Raw genomic sequence first — 21,238 nt, 5'->3', positions numbered from 1 at the left:
CCAAAAAACAACAACAACCACGGTTCCCGAAAAAGGCCAACCCCCGCTTTGCGGGGAAAAATGGCCTCTAAAGGTGGTTATTATATTTTTATTATAATGCCATTGGTTATAAGGATGTGAGTTGTCAAGCTTGAAAATGCCCCATATATCTGTCACAAACAAAGATACATTTCTGGCCTGGAGTCAGTCATTTGTGGCCAAAGTTGATTATATTGACAGGGATAATACAAAGTGACACGAGAATGCACCAACATAACATTGCACAAATCAAAGGTGACTTTATTCTTCTTCTTCCTCGTTATGTGCTCTCTGTTCACCCTCCTTTACCATCTTTTATACTCACTCTACGAACTTTCGAGAAAACCCTTCCCTCTATAAATTACTTATTATTACTGGATGACTCCACACCCAGAAGCCACTAGACAAATTATTTGTTCAGGCGAGATAGTTTAATTCCCGGAAGCAGCAAGATTTTACCTGAACGCTCGTGATTTTTCCATCGGTTGTAAAATGTAACATCAAGTATTAACACTTGTCACAGTTTACCTTACTCTATATTTACAGCTCACATATAGCCTCAAGAAAGATAATGTTACGTTTGTGGGGGTAGGCATGGAATACCTTAGGAAAGTTCAGAATGTGCAGGTTTTAGTATGGACCGTGTGACGAGAAGAAGGAGAAGCCCATCTCGATGTACATAAGCAGGGTAAATGGTCAGGTTAAGAGTGTTTGCATGTCACCATAAGGAGGGTGGTTTTGTGCTAATTAATTTTAGGGCTTATGGTTAATGATCCCCAGTATGTATTGCCTCCCTGTGATTTTTCACAGATTTTTTTGGTAATTTCCCTAATGTTCTTATAAAACTCAGCCGGCCAGGCGATGGGCTCCATTATCCAACCACGCCGACAGGGACGACAGAAACCAGTACATTTGCCAATCGATAAGTAAACCCCGACGTCATCTGAACATTCCCGAAGGACGGTTAGGCTCCACCTCGGAGGACCGGAATTGACAGGGCACGCCCCGAACTTCGTCATTGGGCATCAAGAATGGCCGTGAGGCCACGCCCCGAAGGACGATTGGTTGGGACGATTTGACGGCGCTGGGCGATTTGTCAAGAGGATGACATCATCAGGACGCTCCGAGAAAAGGCAAGAGGAGCCGACGTTTTCCCTCTTCTGGTCCTGGTGTTTGTTGGAGGTGGTCACATTCCCTCTTTTGTGTTGGCTTTCAAACGGAACCACTGTATTTGCTGCCTTTTGCTCTTATCCTGGTCCTGGCTTCACGTGAGGGGCGGTCGCTTCGCTCGCTCTTTCTCTTTGTCGTGGTCGCGCTAGAGAACGGCTGCGCTTCGGGCCATGTCCGCTGGTGGAGCGAGTTTGGAGCTTTGGTGGAAAGTGGAAAGATCGTGCAAACCGAGGGAGGCACTCTTGCCTGCTTGCCTCGCACCGGCGGCAACTTCGCGCCAACGCTTGTTTTACCGTGCGGTGACTTGAGACCTGTTCGACGACCACCAGGCTTTCGAGGGCCGTTTGGGGACGCCAGTCTGAGTACCAGCCAACGCATCACACAAACACATTTTCTTTTATTTGTCTTCCCTTGTCGTGTCTCAGTGTCCGTTGGGAGGGTCCCTCAGTAAGAATTTAGTTTTACCTCACCATTCATTTTGGTTCACGAGTTATCAAGTGACCACTATATTCGTCATGTGTGTGTGTCTGTCCGCAGCATAACTACCCAATGATATCATCCGATCTTGATGAAACTTGGGTGGGAGGTTGATATCATGATCTAGTTGTGTCCTGCCTAGAGTGGGCATATTGCGCCCATTGTGGGCGGAGCCACGCCCGAAAAAGATGTCTTTTTAGGGGCTAATCGAGTTCAAGCTACATCTTCTCCGGGGGGTTTGGTGGAATCTGACAGGGGTTTCGATATTTGGTTCGGCCAATGTCATGTGTCTAGCACCACGGAGCTCGATTTTTAATTTTTCATTTTTTTTTCATTTTTTTCCATTTTTTCTTATTTCATTTTTCACCGAATTTTCGGTATTGTGAAGCTAACTAACCTCATAACTGATTATACATTATTTTCTATCTCATTTCAAGGTCAGTAATCTTCGTTTTGACATTTCCGGGCCTGGCCTGTCCGGGTCTGTTTTGGTTATAGTCCGTCCTTTGTCATTGAATACCGCTCGCTTGTGAACCAAAGTCGTCTCCTGACTTGTCGTTTTTATTGTCCCCCGTCGCACAGCGGAGCGAAAGGGGGACTATGGTTTTCTCCTCCGTCCGTGTGTCCGTCTGTCCGTGCGTGCGGGCGTGCGTACGTGCGTGCGTGTGGGCGTGCGTGCGTACGTGCGTGCATGCGTAAGCGAAGGACTGCATTCGAATTTGGTGTGTGGGTGCAACCCACGTCAAAATCCAAGATGGCCGCCGCCATGTATGTCTGATGCCATGTATGTCTGAACCTTGTGAGCTGAATATCTTGAAAAATAAGCGAAGTACCAACTTCTAATCTGGTGTGTGGGTGTATCTAGGCATAAGGAAGAACGCTATTGAAAATTGGCTCGCCACGTCAAAATCCAAGATGGCCACCGCCATGTATGTCTGAACCTTGTGAGATGAATATCTTGAAAAATAAGCGAAGTACCAACTTCTAATTTGGTGTGTGGCTGTATCGCGGCATAAGGAAGAACGCTATTGAAAATTGGGTCGCCACGTCAAAATCCAATATGGCCGCCACCATATATATGTCTGAACCTTGTAAGTGAAATATCTCGAGAAATAAGCGAAGTACCAACTTCTAATCTGGTGCGTGGGTGTATCTAGGCACAAGGAAGAACGCTGTTTAAAATTGGGTCGCCACGTCAAATTCCAAGATGGCCGCCGCCATGTATGTCTGAACCTTGTGAGATGAATATCTTGAAAAGTAAGCGAAGTACCAACTTCTAATTTGGTGTGTGGGTGTATCTCGGCATAAGGAAGAACGCTATTGAAAATTGGGTCGCCACGTCAAAATCCAAGATGGCCGCCATGTCAAAATCCAAGATGGCCGCCGCCATGTATGTCTGAACCTTGTGAGCGGAATATCTTGAAAAATAAGCGAAGTACCAACTTCTAATCTGGTGTGTGGGTGTATCTAGGCATAAGGAAGAACGCTATTGAAAATTGGGTCGCCACGTCGAAATCCAAGATGGCCGCCTCCATGTATGTCTGAACCCTTGTGAGTGAAATATCATATCATAGCATGTTTTCTGCGTCTTCCACTTTGTCAACTCACATCACTTCCCTGACGGGGGACCGAGGCGTAACGCTTGTTATCCTTGCGTTCATTTTCATTGAATCTTTTATTTTTGGCATTTCATTCTTGTATTGTGAATTTTGCTGTCTCATATTTGTGTTTGTGGTTCGAGTCATTAAACCCCTTGTCGACCATCCGATCAGATAAGGCTTCGTGCCTTTCCCGCGAGCTTCAAAGACAATCCCGCCAAGGTTCGAAATACGCCTCGGAGTTAAAGCTCGTTTCGGTCATTCGTCACTCGGGGTCTTAACCTGCACACACACCGGATAAATAAAATCCTAAATAATAAGCAATTAATTTCATAACAAATTGTTGATATGGCAGAATAAACTGCACAGAACAACAATACATTGCTTCACTCAAAATCACTCGTAAGGAATTTGTCACATCTGTGTCCAATTGGGATCGTTCGCCATTGAATTTGGTATTATTTTATATTGTGCTGTTTGGTGCATTTTCCTGTGATTTAAAAAAATATTTATTGTTTATACACACAAACACTTGAAAATATTTATGTCGATTCAAATTCGATGCATTCTAAGCTTTAGAATGAGCTTTGTATAGCGTGCCCCAATGTGATCCTATAAAGTTTCGTCACGATTAACCTTGGAAGCTCAGGAGTAGGGAAAGTCACATCATATACACGTAATGCAGAGGAGTAGGGAAAATTGCATCGCTCCAAACTCCTAATTTGAAAACTGTAACACTTGTAAAAGTGATGTAAACAGCTACTATTCATAGGTATGAATATCAGGCATTTGATGATATGAATGAGGAAAGTGAAAAAATATATTTTGAGTGCTTTATCATACAGAAACTGCTGCGGCCTGTTCCAAGTCAAGGCATTGTTGAGCAGGCCAACACAAAATGGTGGCTTAAGATCCCTACGAGGTAACAGTGTTCTGACCAAGATGGTGTGCCGCCATATTTGTGAGGCGTTTTTGGTTTTTCATGATGAGCACCCCCAAATTATCTGCAAAAGGGATGTTTCAATTTAACCAAATACCCAGTTTTCATTCGTGCACTTATTGGAGCTCCCCTAGTATGCATGCAAAGTTTTGAGTCACTAGGTTTCATGATTTTGAGTTATGGTTATCAGTGGGATAGAAAATGTAGGCTGAACAGTTTACGTTTGGTATCGCACTGATAGGCCGGATCTGCATCCAGACTTGAACCAAAATCGAATCGGCTTGTTCTTGTCACTTAATCAACTCATTCACCTAATTTTGTCACGACCTGTCCACAACTTTTTATAATAAATATTGTGCTATCAATCATTTTTGGCCCCATCTTTCAATTGTGAAGATTCACTTACAACTATAAAAACACGATAGCATCTGGATCCAGATCTTCACCAAAATCTAATTAATTCATCCTTGTCACACACCCAGTCTCTCCACCAAATTTTATCCGAATGTGTCCATAACTTTTTGAGATAACCTGTTCACAGACAGACAGACAGACAGATAGGGGTGAAAACATAACCTCCATTTACCTTCGGCGTCGGAGATAATTGAAATTGATCTTTGATCTGGAGAAAAAAAATTCTGAATTTCTTTGTTATATCGTATTGCACTTTAATTGTTCCTCCCTTCTCCTCACATGCCCTTATCATCACAGGTGACAACATGTACAACTGTGAGCGGTGCAAGAAGTAAGTTTTACCAGCTACTTTCTCTGCCCTCAGCATAAATTTGTATGAACCATTTTTCAACTAATACATAAACAACCACACTAAAGGTAACATAATAATTTGATCGAGATCATTACCTTCAAATGGTTTGATCACTCATTTTTATCAAAAGTCACTCATCATCCTTGTTGCAGTAATCATTGTTTTGCTCCTTCCCTGTCATGGCATTAGCTTTTTCTGACAGTGAATTTCATAACCTATTAATTGTTGATGCCTATCTATCTCTCTATCAGCTTTTTCTTTTAACTGACAATCTAAAGATTTCACTAATTTTGGGACCTTTGTCAAAACAGTCCTTGGTAAAGTACAGATGACGAAAATATTTTCAGGATAAAACTTATCGGAAAATAAAATTGCCCTTTTAAAGTATTTCCGGGTGATCTTTCATGAAGTGTTGGCTTACCTTTTAATTTCACATGACCTTATCACCAGATGTGCTCAACACTCACCAGATAACATGTTATCACCAGATAACACTCCACTTACACTTTTCAATGAACGCTTTTTTGAAGAATAAGCTTGTCCATAATGTTTTCAAACATCCTTAAACCTTCTCTCTTGTTATGTTAACCTTTCTTTCCAAGTCATGGCATCATCTCCTGATGTAGTGTTCTTTTAGGAAACCTGTCCATCTCAAATAATATCCTAGGCATTATCTGTATCACTCATCCCTTCTTGAGTGTACTCGTACATCATGCCCAGTTGGTGCTGTTGCTGTCTATGTTTAGAGCTTCCTCCCCACAGTCCTTATGCCTTCCATACCTTACACCACTTCCCCATCCTCTCTCTTTTCCCCCAACTAAACCATGGAATATATCTTGTTGTATATTCCCTTCCATAACAAACTCTTGTTTGTGTGTATTGTGTACCATCTCCTATATTACATTCATCCCATCTTAAATGCCCTCTCAATAGACATTGGTCACCTCATTTCTACATACTCCATTGTTCTCCTCCTGTTCTGTGGTGATTTTTATTGCTACCATGCTAACGAGCTAGGTGTTGGTTCTCAAATTCTAAACACTGATATATAAAAGGCAGCTAACAGTGTCGGCGGAGCTGCAGCTTTTACTGATCCGGATCCTGGCATAGGGTTCACTCACTATGGCTGGATCTATTGATGTCAAACTTCTCTGGCAATCTCTTGTTCCTCATCTTCTGAGATCTTCAGATCATGTGATTGTGAGGCCACTCACCTTATTTGTCATTTTATGAGGTATTCCCAATTCTACCATCATGACACAGCTCATGTGTGGACTACTGGCATTGTCTGTGATCTCAACCAGGAGGGCATTGACCGATGAGCAAAGGCCTTGTCTGCCATGAGAAGTTTAGATTTTGCAAATTTCTGTCCCACTTGAATGAAATTTCTACTGGAAAATGAAACTAGAAAGCATCTGAAAATGTAAAGCCTGTCTGCATCTGCTTTGTACTCAAACTAAACTTGAGGAAAACAACAGACAAAAAAGTAAAATTTATAAATTAGACTTCTCCATATTCTCATAATAAAGGTTTGTTGAACATTTGATGACAAAAGCTCAAATGGTAAAAAGTTGTGGCCTGGACAGACACATCGAAGCTCAATGGTAAATAAATAAAGAAACAAGGAAGCGATTACAAAACCCGCCCATCTCACGCTGGCGCGCAGTGGAAGGGCTAATCAGGCCTATTTTACCTACTGTGACTTTGCCTTTTGACATTTTGACCCAATTATTAATTAGTCTTCTCTATCCCGGTCGATCGCTGAATTAACGCCAGGGGGGTTGACTCAGCCTGTCATCCTTCCGAGGTCGGCTAATTGAGTACCAGTTCACTGGTAATTCCCTGCTTGTCGTAAAAGGCGACAAAAAGGGTTGGCGGCAGGAAGGGCATCCGGCCGTAAAACATTGCTTCAAAAAGGGGACCAAAAAACAACAACAACCACGGTCCCCGAAAAAGGCCAACCCCCGCGAATGGCCTCTAAAAGGTGGTTTTTATACCGGTATTCTCATAATGAAGGTTTGTTGAAAATTTGATGCGAAAAGCTCAAATGGTTAAAAAAAAGTTTTGCTTTGGACACACACGTGTGCACAATTGCAAACCCTGTGTCTCCCGCTATGCCGGCATCTGGGCTAATAAAACTTTATTGTAAATGTGCTTAATGAATTAATGCGTCTTTAATCATTATAGGGGTTTAATCATTAAGGTATAGGGGTTAATGTTGATAATGGTGTAAGATTTTGATTCATTTGTGCTAATGAATGTGTTTTTTCAGGCTTCGGAATGGAGTCAAGTATTGCAAAGTTCTCAAACTACCAGAGGTATTTTTTTTTTTCCTCAAATTATTTGTGTTTACTATGAAGCCACTGGAAATTTAGGCATACAAGGCTTGCCTACCCATTGCTTTACTGATGGGTTTAATCAACGTCTATCTGAGTGTCATTGAGGATGTAAAATGAAGTAACACACGTGAAAAATTGACTTTTTATACCATGTATATGTTGCTGTTGCTGCTGTCGTGGTGGCTGTGGTTGTTGTTGTTTTGGTGTTGTATAGCCCCAGAAAGTTTTCTCGAACAAGCCTGTGCACGGAGACAGCCGATCAATCTCGCAGGAGTGACCCATAGATCCCCCACATCCAGGATGGTGTACCTCCGCCTTCACAAAGTCAAGGCCATGACAGAGTTCAAGGAAAAGAGAGAAAGGGAGAGCTCGATTTCAATTTTTCGATTCCAGGATCATGAGGGGGGCACCTGACCTGACCAAACTTAAATGTAAATGGCACCTGACCAAGAGGAAGGCCACCAAAAAGGTGGATGGACTGCATCAAGGCAGATTTCAGGGCCAGACAAATAGCGTCATTGGCGGAGGCACAAATATTGGCTCAAGATCGAATTCTGTGGCGACGGATAATCATTATGGAACAGATGGTAGGACAGGGAGCAGCAGTCGCTGCACCTGTGTGGACACCATAACTAACGAGCTAACTAAGTAACTAATGCATTCAGTGTTAAGAAAGAATCGCATTCCAAATCGTTTTTGCAATATTTTTTTTGATTTTTAATGGTGAAGATTACCATTCTTATTTTACAATATATGGTGCTCCAAAAAAAATGTTAACACTTTTGAGATATATCGTCCCATATTTTTTTTGAAGCACCCTAGTACAGGAGAGGCTTTGTCTGTGTTTAATTATAGCACATATTTATTGCCTGTGACCTCATCGTGATGTTGCTGCTCTGTCTAATAAAGTTTTGCTTTTCCTTCAACGAAGTCAAAGAATATTCATGTTAAACCCTTCCACCTGTAGATTCTTTGCGTTCATCTGAAACGCTTCCGTCATGATCTGATGTATTCATCCAAGATCAGCAGCCATGTGGCTTTTCCCATAGAGAACCTTGATATGGGACCATTCCTGGCCAAAGAAAGCCACACACAGGTTACCACCTACAACCTGCTCTCGGTCATCTGCCACCATGGCACCGCTGGAAGTGAGTACAATATATATACAGAAGTTGAACATGTTGAAAAATTGTCATTTTCCTATATCTTTATAAATACGTGTTTATAAGTAGTTATTGTCCACACGTATTTGCAAAAAAAAACAAAAAACGGGGGGTAGAGGAGGGATTATTGTAAGCAACTTTGTCTGTCCGTCCGTCCGTCCGTTACACTATCTCCTCGTACACAGTTGTGCACACTAAACTTGGCAGTTATGATCACCACATGGCACGAAGGTGCAAGAGCAGCATAATTTTTGCCCCTCCCCATGCGGTGGAGTCAAAAGGTCAATCAAATACCAAAAGATACAATTGTGGGCACATTTTTTAACATTTAAAAATGCAACTTTGTGTTTGCCGTAACATAAGGAGACATGAAATATGTAACGATTATTTTGGAGTTGACCTCAGGTTCATGCCCAGGAGGTGGGAGGGGGGTTCTGGGATTGCAGGGGTCAAAGATGAGGGGTGGGGGGGGGGGGGGGGGGGGTGGAATTTTAACTCAACATTTGATATTGGATCTGGGTCATTCCTTGTGGCATTCCTGGTGGAGATTTTCCTTATATGTGAACATGGCACTTGGTTGAAACAGACAAATATGGACTTACTCAATAGATTTAACCTTATCAGTATAGAACCAAAGATGTGAAAAAACATAAGCTGGAAGAAAAATATTTGAATGAGTAACTTTGCCAGCTATAATTATTATCTGGTATTCTTGTTAGAGTATCTGGGAACTTTTGCTCAAAAACATAGATTTAGCTCCAATCTTTTCAGGAAGTTACCATTGCATTCATGAGAATGGCCCAATTGGATAATGTTTTATGCTGTACTTCATTGTAATAATTGAAAACACACACGTTAGCCCCAAAATCTTCTTTTGATTTTTGGCACAGAAATTCTGGAAACTAAAATAAGTTCCCTGGGTGAACACAAAGAGGTGAGCAGGAATGTGTAGACTGTGAATTGCTTGGCAACTAGATGGTATTCATAGAATACTTACCCTGCACAGTCAACTTGGTGCGAGCCAACTCTTCTGTTTTTGAAGGGTTTTTTTTCTTTGATACAATATGGCTGCCAAACCACGTGAGCGATGACATAAATGTATATTCTCTATTGTAATTGTTGCATAATTCACGCTCAATAAATTTCAAACTGATCAGACTAAGCGTTGTCCCTGTCAAATTATGATGTCATAATTAAGGCACCAATGACGTCATCGTTAACAACACTTATTCCCCATGCGGAGTTCTTTACTATGAGCCACGTTTCATTTTTTTTTTTCATGGAGCGGTTTTGGAGATATGGAAGAGCAACGTTTTTCCCTTTTTCCAAGATGGCGCTTGTACCACGTGACCTATGACATCATAATTATTAAAATATTCTACAGGAGAATGCGCTTCTGTAGTGAAATTTTGTGTCCATCAGACCAACAGTTGCAGAGAAAAAAAAAATTCAAATTGATCAGATTATATCGGATCGGATTATATCGATCGGATCGGATCGGAAAATTCAAATTGATCGGACATTATACTTGTCGAATTATGACGTCATAACGAAGGCACCAATGACATAATCATTAACTTATCTTATTCTCCATGGGGAGTAGTTGACAATGAGCCATGTTTCCATTTTTTCCATTGAGCGGTTTTGGAGATATGGAGGTGCAACGTTTTTCGATTTTTCCAAGATGGTGCCTGTACCACTTGAAATATGACATCATATTTCACATGAAAATACAAAAGTCGCTCCTATGGTCCAAATTTCGTGTCTATCGGATTAACAGTTGCAGAGGAATTATTTTTTTTCATACTGATCTGATGAAGCGTTGTACTTGTCGAATTATGACGTCATAATGAAGGCACCGATGACATCATCATCAATATATCTTATTCTCCATGGTGAGTACTTGACAATGAGCCTGGTTCAACTTTTTCCATTGAGCGGTTTGGGAGATATAGTGTAACTTTTTTTCCAAGATGGTGTCCATACCACATAACCTATGACGTCATAATTATGAATAAAAAATTATACAGGCGTAGGCTATGGTCAAATTTCCTTTGTATTAGACCAACAGTTGCTGAGAAAATGAATTTTAAAAATGCAGACACTCCACATGTACACATGCACGTACGCCACCAAATGCCTAACCCTGCTTTTCGCGCACTCTAAGGTAGCAATCAGTGTCACTCGGTGTCGATGAACTTTCAATAAGACGAGACCAACTTGCTACCTGCAGTACATGCAGGATTTTGGAATTTAGCCAGGATGTCAGCAATGGCTCGCCTACTCTTTGTAAAAGACTCAGTGGGATCTTTACCATCCATAACTAATGTTAGCAGATGAGACACCCAGTTTAACACCTATCTAATGGACACCGCACACATCAATGCATCACCCCACCTGCAAAACACCTGTGTACGGTTTATAGCTTGGGTGAGACTCAAACCTGTTTAAACAGCTCATAGGTGAATGTGCATACCTGTATCCTATCCTGCCCTCCAGACATGCATAACATTAGTTCGACAATAAACAGACATAATTAATATGAAAAGTGTTTATCATAGATTGTTAGTTATTTGCTTTCAGAAAATTAATATCTAAAATAGATGAGGCGATGTTACCTTGGAGACTTTTGGATAAATGGTAGAGAGAGCCATGCCTTTTTCACTTGAGAAGTGACATTTTTTGGCAAGTCGGCCAAGTCCCTGGAGTATTGGGTGAAGGATGCGAAAATGGCAGGGTCCAAAGTATGTGTACATATTACTTTGTATTGAACTCTAATGGGTTGTTATTCCTGTTCGACCTCCTGCAGGTGGACACTATGTGGCCTATTGCCAAAACTTGCTCAATGGCCAGTGGTACGAGTTTGATGATCAGTGTGTCACTGAGGTGCATGAAACTACCGTACAAAATTCTGAAGCCTATGTGCTCTTCTACAGGTTTGCAAGCTTTCGACTACTCTATCTATTCTTGTTGCACATCTCAAGACTTGTGAAGGAATGGGTTTATGTGTTTGGACGAAAATTGTGAAACACGAAATCAGGCAGATTAATCATTTTACCCAACAGGACATCTTGTGAATTTTTTTACTATTTGATTTGGTGCGGTATAGTAGGAGACCAGCCTGTAGGTCCCGTGACCAAATTCTGGGAACAAAGGTTTGAAAGTGTTTTTGTGTTCCCTGATGAATACCGAACAATTTTGACTTGGGCTGCCCCCTTGAAAATGTCAGGCATTTCCGGGAAGGGTCAACAAAGGTCAAACAGGGGTCAAAATTCAAATATATTCCAATCGTGTCGATATGCATATCAAATTACTCGTCTAGTCATGAGGATTCCAAAAATGTATAGTTTGTTATACCTCCGACCTTAAATGAGGGCGCTATGGTCAAAAACGTCGAAAGGTCAACGCACTTTTGACTGGCGGTCAAATTCACCAACCAGTTAACATTGTCCGATTCTAATGATTTTAGTGTCTAATAATATGTTTTCTGACATGGCAAATTCAAATAAGCAACTTTTAAAAGTAAAGGTGGTTGCCATAACTTTGAAATTTCAAAATGGCTTGCAAAAGGGCTACTGAAAGACTTGAATCAGGATCCTTGGCCAACAATAACACAGTTATTTCTAAACACATTGTCCAATGATGCTTATCTTGCTTTATTGCCCAGTTCATCATCCTACTCAGTGTCATATCCATCAGAATCAGAGTCAGAATCACTGTTACAATCACTAGTATCTGAATCTGTGTCAGAGTCTACAGTGCGGTTTGTTCTGGCATCACGTAGATGTTGAGGTAGTGCCGGCTGTGAATACCGTATTGGCAAACATTTGCCCTCTCTCAAGCTCCAACCATGCTGAAGGGGAGATGATGGAGCATCTGGATTCATAGAGTTTAACATGATGAATGCCTGATAGTTGGCCCGTGTTACCTTCAAATTATGTGAATCTGTATCAGGAGGAATCCTGAGAGTCGATTTCCTCTTCATCCCCTCCCACTTTTTGGCCCGAGCTTCTGCGAGTGTCTTGCTTGATTTATCCTTGTATATGTATTTGATGGTATACTGCTCTAGCTGTTTAAGAGTTTGTGATGTCACTGGGAGACATTTCCCAAGCCCTCGAAGTAGCTCTCGTGCCTCTTCTGACTTCATTGTGCTGTCAAAGACTGATGGTTTTCCACGGCCATAAAAACTGGAAATAGCATCTGCACCAGTGTGGATGTGAAATGGGATAATGATATCACTAATATCCTTATCAAGGAGTGTTGCGCAATCAATTATGCTTTTCTTCCTTTTCAGTCCTAGTATACCTTCAATTTGATGTGCCACATACGATACTAAAACCAACACATCTGTGTCTTCTGCATCAATGACAACGGCATCTTTTACTCCCGACTTTCTTAGTTGGGAATATATGTACAACAGAATGGTGTCTGCTTCCATATGCTGACATGTCAACTCAACTACCTCCTCATCAGTGGACAATCACTATTATTAGACACTAAAATCATTAGAATCGGACAATGTTAACTGTGTTGGTGAATTTGACCGCCAGTCAAAAGTGCGTTGACCTTTCGACGTTTTTGACCATAGCGCCCTCATTTAAGGTCGGAGGTATAACAAACTATACATTTTTGGAATCCTCATGACTAGACGAGTAATTTGATATGCATATCGACACGATTGGAATATATTTGAATTTTGACCCCTGTTTGACCTTTGTTGACCCTTCCCGGAAATGCCTGACATTTTCAAGGGGGCAGCCCAAGTCAAAATTGTTCGGTATTCATCAGGGAACACAAAAACACTTTCAAACCTTTGTTCCCAGAATTTGGTCACGGGACCTACAGGCTGGTCTCCTACTAGTAACTTAAGAATTTACATGAACAATCGATTACTTTCTTTTAAAGCTTCCAAGCCAGCATGGCCAGTATGGTTTGGAAGTGTGTTGTTCTTGATGGAGGTATTATATTCTGCCAGTTTTGTGACATTTTTCTTGATGACTGCTATACCATTAAACCTAAACCTGCACAGGGTTGTTACAAACCATGAGATCTAGTACATGTCCTTCAATGAACCAGATTACTTGAATGGCTTGGTGGCCATCTTGGATTTATTATTATTATTTTTTTTTTCAAAGATCTTCTGCCAAACCACTGAACCAATCGATACGAAACTTCAGATACATCGTCGATGGACTGGCATCTTTGTTTTTCCTTCGGAAAAGTATCTTCGTGAAGCAAAATTGTGGCACGGGCCAATCAAAATTGACAATTTTCAACATTGTTGACCAGTTGGAAAAGATCCTTTGAAGATGAGGGGGATGATGTAGAGAAATGTGATGATAAACAAATTTGTGAATGGTGCAATGTCCATTAATTTGGAGTTACAGAACTTATGGGATTCTCCTCGTGTAATATTTGTGTGCAACAACATGCATAGTCACACAAAAATTTAATGTTTTCTTTGTTGCAGAAAGTCAAATGAAGAAGGAATCCGTGAACGGCAAAAGGTCATGGCTCTGGCAAGTCTGAAGGAACCAAGCTTGCTGGAATTTTACGTTTCTCGCCAGTGGCTCAACCGATTCAACACATTTGCCGAACCAGGACCCATCAGCAATCACGACTTCTTATGCACACATGGAGGTATGTGGTTTTGTTATAAATTTATTGATGCAAGTGCACCATACACTACAGGAAGTAATGTTGCCCTTCATATTTTCGTATTTCATTGTTTGTTGGAATCTTTCAAATGTTTATTTTGCCATCAGCTTGTTAAAATATATTTAAATTCTTTTTTTTTTTATCACAGACTAGAGGGACCGTGTGCATTTTTTCTAATCCTGGAGACCCACGTGACATTGAAGATCACCAACATTATTCAAAAAGTCTGACTATGCCTACTAAAAATGCAACTTTAAACTCAAATATATAATATTAAATGTACAGCTACAAATTAACAAGTCATATTAGCAAGTCGGCGAAGATGACAGTTGGTAAAACTTCCTTTACCGATATCCTGCTTTAAGAATTTTCTCTCACAATCAGCCATGATCTTTCTTCGGCAAACCACATTTCAAATTTAACCTCCAAAGCCAGCTGCCAACTGGGTATCCTCCATCGTATAACGTCCTTCCTTGACACACCTGAACCTGAACTCCTATCCACTTTCAAGGCCTTCATCTGCAGCTTGGAGTAGAACTGCTCTCCTCTCCGGGCTGGCTCCCCTGCCTCACACCTTGCCCAGCTTGACACCATGGAAACCAAAGCCTTCAGGTTTATTGAAATCTCCTGCATTGAAATTGAGTGTATGGGCTTATCACTTCACCATTGCAGACAGGTCGGTGGTCGCTGTCTTCTACCACCTCCTATCTGATCTTGCACCCTCTCATCTTTCCATGCTTTGTCCTCTTTCTCCCCTCCCAGCCTCTCCCTCCTCACCCCACTTCCCAGGTTTCCTGCAGGGCACATGTGGTCCACCATAAAACTCCCTTCTGGTGAAACTAGTAGAGGTTCTCTTATACGGCAAGCATGGGGAATTCGGCTTGCTGTTTTTTGCGATTTGTCAGATTTTGCGGCCCTCGACCTGTAGTGTATCACAATAACTTAAGAACGGCTGAAGGGATCCAAGTCAAACTTAGCATAAGTATGTACAATGATGTAATAATGTGGGCGGGCATATATTGGTCGATGTCGTGACGTCGAAGAGTGCCGTTCGAGTTTTAACCTAAATGGCATATGAAAGATCTGAAAATCAGAATGAAACATTATCATCAGCTGGACGTAGCACTTGTATTGGGCTTATTGCAGGTGCGTGCACGTGTGCGTCTGTGTGTATACGTTTTGTGTATGCAAACTGTAGTTAAGCCAAATTATTGATAAAATGAATAGTGGATTATTATAGCCAGGATTTGGCAGAGGTAGCATACAGTACTTGCCTTTGACCAGTGTAATCTGAGTTTGATACTCAACCTGATTATAAACTGTCTTCATGGTGCTTGACAAGCAGGGGGTTGCATTAAAAAAATTGTGCTGGACGCTCGATGGATTCTACTCTGGAGAAATGTCTAGTAGTATTAGATTATTAGTATTAGATGGTGGAAGTGAATTATACCACGGTGTCTTTCGCAAAGAGTAAACGAGTTATCGTGAGTACCTTGGCCTCATTCCAAATTCCTGCCCAAAGCAAGCCTTGGCCCAATGAAGAGATGGATGTTGCCAGCTGTATTTGCCTATATAAATCTTCTTCCAAGTCACATGACAGGACAGATTAGATATTACCTTTTGGTATTGTAAGGTACATATTTGCATTTTTGCTTGAAACAGAGCAGATTTCCACCTGCATGTATTTAGCACTGCTTAGGGCTGAAAGGATGGCTTAGGCCCTATAGGTACGCACATTTGCCTCAAAGCTGTCTATCTTGGGTTTGAATCCCAACCCTTTTATCAACTGTCATCCCGGTGTTTCACATGCAGGGTGATTCATCAATGTGTTTTCCATCCCTCGGATGGACGTTAAATCGGCGTCACGTCTGCCAGCATTAGTTGGTGAGGTTAAAGATCCCATGGTGTCCTTTGCGAAGAGGAGGTGAGTTATCGCTGGCACCCGGGCCAAATTCCAAATTCCTGCCCTAACTAGCACAGGGCCTTGCATCAGCAGCACAGTTGTGCTCTCAGCCAGTGGTGCTACCCCACAGCCTTGTGCTGCATGCAAATGGACGAAGAATAAGCACTGCTTTTAGTAAACAGTCTTTGTTTTGTGGTTTTACTCTGATACATATTTCGTAGAAGACATTTCAGGATATTTACAATGACGGATTTTATATCCCGCATAAAATGAAAAGAAATGGCAATACTTTCACCTCTCGAGCAAAGATTGCATGAAGACCTTCAGACACAAGGTACGACAGTTTCAACTCGCACCATCCGTCGCCAACTCAATGAAAGGGGGTTCTATGGTAGGAGACCCAGTAGGACCCCACTGCTGAGAAAGACCAACGGGAGTTTGCCAAAACACACCTGAACAAGCCAAAATCCTTCTGGGAGAATGTCCTATGGACAGGTGAGACCAAATTAGAGCTTTTTGGTAAAGCACATAATCTCTGTTTACAGAAAACAGAATGAAGCCTTCAAAGAAAAGAACACATTCCCTACAGTCAAACATGGAGGAGGTTCAGTGATGTTTTGGGGTTGCTGTGCTGCCTCTGGCACTGGGTGCCTTGAATGTGTGTATGGCATCATGAAATCAGATTACCAAGGAATTTTGGAGTGCAATGTTGAACCCAGTGTCAGAAAGCTGGGTCTCCTTCGAAGGTCATGGGTCTTGCAGAAGGACAATGACCCCAAACACACTTCAAAAAGCACCCAGAAATGGTTCAAGATAAAACGCTGGACTGTTCTGAAGTGGCCAGCAATGAGTACAGATCTAAATCCCATTGAACGCCTGTGGGGAGATCTGAAAACAGCAGTTGGGTGAAGGCACCCTTCAAATATGGGAGAACTGGAGCAGTTTGCACAAGAAGAGTGGGCCAAACTGCCAGTAGAGAGGTGTAGGAAGCTCATTCATGGCTATAGGAAGCCTTTGACTGCAGTTATTAAGTCAAAAGGCTGTGCTACCAAATATTAAGGCTAGGGTGTCAATAATTTTGGCAATGCCATTTCTTTTTATTTTCTGATTTAAAAGGATGTATTAAGTTCTGAATCAAAAACAAAGTTTCTGTAATATTAACAGTGAAATAATGAATTGTGGAAACCAAATACTTTTGCCAATTTCAACTTATTTTTCTAGAAAATTGTGAGTTCTTTGAAAAAAGTGCAAGGGTGCCAATATTTTTGACCACGACTGTACTTTCTTGGATAGTGCATGGTTTTGCCTCCAAATCGTTTTTTTTTTCCTCTTCTCTCAGTCCTTGCTTCACCAGCTCCATGCCCCCAAATCTCACTAATGTTTGGTTTGTAAGAATAGTCTTATGAGGTTCACAATTTCATGATTGACAGTTCAAAAAGGACATTTTCATTCAGTTGAAAGTGTACTTGCCTTTGTTTCATTTCTTCTTGTTTGGAAGATCACCAGTCAGATTTAGCTAAAATTTTGCTAAAAATTAACTGTTTTGCAATTGGTACTCAAGAAGATAAGCACCTCTTCACAAAGTTCCTGGTGGAAATTACCTGATCAATAGTTTTCTGGTACACCTGATTGTTGCTGGCTTCTTCTTTTTCTTTTCCTTTTGTTGATCCCTGTGACAGGAGTGCCACCACACAAGTACATTTACCTGGAAGACCTTGTTGTGATTGTACCACAGAATGTGTGGGACTACCTCTACAATCGGTGAGTCATTATTACCTCCGCCACCAAAGGTGGATGGAGGTTATGTTTTCACCCCTGTCTGTCTGTTTGTCTGTCTGTGAACAAGATATCTCAAAAAGTTGTAGACTGATTCGGACAAAATTTGGCAGAGAGGTAGTGTATGTGACATTGATGAAATGATTAGATTTTGGTGAAGATCCGGATTTGGATCCGGCTAGTCGGATTTGTAAAGCGATTCTTCACCATTGGGAGATAGGGACAAAAACGATATATAGCAGGATATCTCAAAAAGTTATGGACGGATTTTGAAGAAACTTGGTGGACAGATTGGGTGTGTGACAAGGACGAATCCATTCGATTTTGGTGAAGATCTGATTATGGATTCGTATACGAGAATTATTTAATTTTAAAGAGATTCTTCACCATTGAGGGATCTGGCAAAAAGCGATATATAACATGACATGTAAAAAAAGTTTTGGAAGACATGACTAAACTAGGTGAATGAGTTGGTTAGGTGACAAGAACAAGCCGATTAGATTTGGGTTCAGGTCCGAATCCAGATCCGGCCTATCAGTGGGATACAAAACAAACTGTTCAGCCTGGCGGAGGTATGCGCTCTACCGAATGCCATTCTAGTTGAGGTTGTTTTCATTTTTATTTTTTTACACTCTCTCCTCATTGGTGCAAGTTCTGAATCGCATCACGACTTCTTGTAAATTTTCATAAAAGCAATCAAATTATTCAACAGAAAATGAGATAAGATGGTGAGGAAAGAGATTAGAGAAGACAAAAAATGACAAAAGAGATTGATTTATTTTTTTTAAGTAAGAGAATAGGAAATTGAATGCCGGCAAACCTAGCTCGGTGATGGGACACACTGAAACTATTGTCATGAAACAATAAAATATATGCATCATTACAAATAATTATACAGACAACTCAACGATGAGAAAATCCAATATGCCTGTATTTAAAGTACAACAAATATAATAAAGCAATCCCGTCAATAAGGTTCAGTTTGCAATTTAAAAGCACGAAGAGGGGAAAGATGAAAATGGTACAGTAAACGAAGGATGAAAAGATCCCAGATTGGGGTCGAAATGTTCCACAGTAAATTGGCAAAACTATTTAAGAAGTGCTTGGAAGATGAGGAAAGCCCCCCTAACTTGGAAAATCTTGGAGCCTGTACTAATCCACAATGAGGGAAGTTTGAACGACATGAAGAATTACCATCCAAATAGCCTACAGTATTTATTAACGGGCTCACAATTGAACTGGACAACAATCAGACATGGAAGCAGACTTTATAATTGTGTAACCGTAGATCATCTTGATGCAATAAATTAGCTTCAGGGATATCCTGGACAAGGATAGAAACTGTACGCAGGGTAGCGGCGATTGTTACGTGTGTGGTTTCCATAAGCCTGTGCACAGGATTAACTGGTGACTTCTTTTCAACGTGACATTGTGAGGGTGTTCGAGGAATGTAGGACTTCTGTCAAGTTGCTGTTAGATATTTGAAGAAGTTCACATGTTGCACTTCTATGTCACATAATTTGATGGTGAGGATGCCGAGAAGAACAAAGATTATACGAAGAGAATAAATTGAGAATTTCTTTAGAGCAGAACAATCCCAAATTACGGAGGATAGATAAGAATGGACCATGTTGATGGAGCTTCTTCTATCCTACACTGGACTGAAATAGATTAGTGAAGTCAACAAGTCTCATAATGGAGGTTAAAATTTTCAACTTAGCCTGTACGAATATCTGTTCATGCATAAATGCAAGCACCCACTTTCAATTATTTTCAGTCTCAAATTATTATGGAGTGCCTCCAGCAAAGGTTTTGGAGAAAAGACTGAAGCACCTTGGCTCAGACCATTATAACATGCTCTACAATAAGGATAAGAGAACAGACAATCCCCATATGCTGGCATCCATGGCGAGGAATAAATGACTAATTATGAAATGCCCCACTGAGTGAGGTGAGAAAGGTGGTGTCATTGTTGTGGTAACCAGAGTGCCCCAATAAGTGATGGCACTTCCACCAAGCAGAGTGGCTGCGTTTGTCTTGCCGAACTTGTGTCTCGGGTATGTGTGTGTGTGTGCGTGTGTGTATGTGTGCGTGTGTGTCTGTGAATAAGAGAGAGACAGAATTGTGAGGAACAGAAATGAAAAAACGAGGTGTGTGTGTGTGTGTGTGTGTGTGTGTGTGTGTGTGTGTGTGTGTGTGTGTGTGTGTGTGTGTGTGTGTGTGTGTGTGTGTCAGTTCCACTACGAGCCTGAGATCCTGAAAACAAATAATTAAATAAATGCTTGTGGAGGAGTTCGTACGTATGCCACATGCAGATTGCAAGACTAGGACAGTAGAAGAAGAGAAGAAGACATCATTCTATTTTTACATAAATACAATAAGAAGTAACACACAATGGAAGTGAATCTGGGATCCCAGCATCATGAGACAAATGCTCACATGGGAATGGCAAAGTACAACATGGAGAACTATATTTAAAAAGATCAGTTCCTGGTCTGAATGGATAGTCAACATACATTTTTTCCCCTATTCAATCGTATTGTTACAGACGCGGTTTTGGATGTTGGTTTACCGAGCGGTTTGGTATGACCGCGTCTGCACAGTTTACCCGATTATACTCGAACGTTGGCCGAGTCGCGCTACGCTAAATCAATTGAGGAAAGGACACAACGGCTGGGTTAAATGACACGACACCAGGGGTACAGTTCTCAAGACCTCCGGAGGAGGTTATAATATTTCGGAACGTTGAGATTACAAGGACAAGAGGGACAGCATAGGAAGGTAGGCACTTAATCACGGTCTTATAGTAACCCCGACAGACCACAGATAAACAGGACAAGACTGACTCACACCGGGATTGATGGCACGGAAGGGCAGGTAGTCGGTGGACAGCACAAGGTGCACCTTGTGCTCAGGGACAGGATAGCGCGGCCCAAAAGATGCAGGGAGGTCTCTCAGCGCTCGGAGGTGGCGTCTGGTTCTCTTCACTTCAAGCTCGGGGCGCATCTGACGTCACGTCCGGTAAGTGGCTGCGTATATCCAGCGGGGAGTGACACGCCCTCGGCTCGTTAGCTCCGCCCCAGATGGAATCGGCCCGTTGCTTCTTATTGGGTGCGGGGGGTTACCGGGCTCCGCCCTTGACGAGGGGCCGACAGTCAGCCCCTTCGTGGTAACCCCGTCGGCGCACATGGGCAATGGCGGCTAACCAAGCCGGAGTGAGGACGCACACTCCCCGCGCGCTGTTGTTGTAGTTGTTGTTGTTGTTGTTGTTGTTTCATGAGGAAGATGGGAGGAGGTATGGGGAGGTCCTAAACTCACTACTGGTGCCATACAATCACATTCTGGTGCAACGAAGAGTCAGAATTAATGGAAACGAGTCCTTAACTGACATAGACTAAGAATAACTAGCAAGATGTCCGAAAGTTGTCTA

The 21,238-nt window shown here is 41.7% G+C and overlaps 1 protein-coding gene across 2 annotated transcripts in view; it reads left to right on the top strand.

The window, feature by feature from the left end:
* Positions 1 to 21,238, top strand: part of USP33 (ubiquitin specific peptidase 33) — a 148,649-nt gene that overhangs the window by 110,452 nt on the left and 16,959 nt on the right. For both annotated transcript variants that reach the window (XM_068124850.2, XM_068124849.2), the window contains 6 exons: positions 4,915 to 4,948; positions 7,242 to 7,287; positions 8,276 to 8,456; positions 11,281 to 11,407; positions 13,942 to 14,111; positions 17,712 to 17,793. In XM_068124850.2, coding sequence (XP_067980951.2) covers positions 4,915 to 4,948; positions 7,242 to 7,287; positions 8,276 to 8,456; positions 11,281 to 11,407; positions 13,942 to 14,111; positions 17,712 to 17,793 — 640 coding nt within the window. The remainder of the gene's footprint in view (positions 1 to 4,914; positions 4,949 to 7,241; positions 7,288 to 8,275; positions 8,457 to 11,280; positions 11,408 to 13,941; positions 14,112 to 17,711; positions 17,794 to 21,238) is intronic.

This window comes from Myxine glutinosa, chromosome 8, assembly GCF_964187855.1.
Source record: "Myxine glutinosa chromosome 8, kmMyxGlut1.1, whole genome shotgun sequence".
Taxonomy (NCBI): Eukaryota; Metazoa; Chordata; class Myxini; order Myxiniformes; family Myxinidae; genus Myxine; species Myxine glutinosa.
Note: the sequence above shows the minus strand (reverse complement) of the source record. Positions and strands in the feature narration are given on the sequence as shown.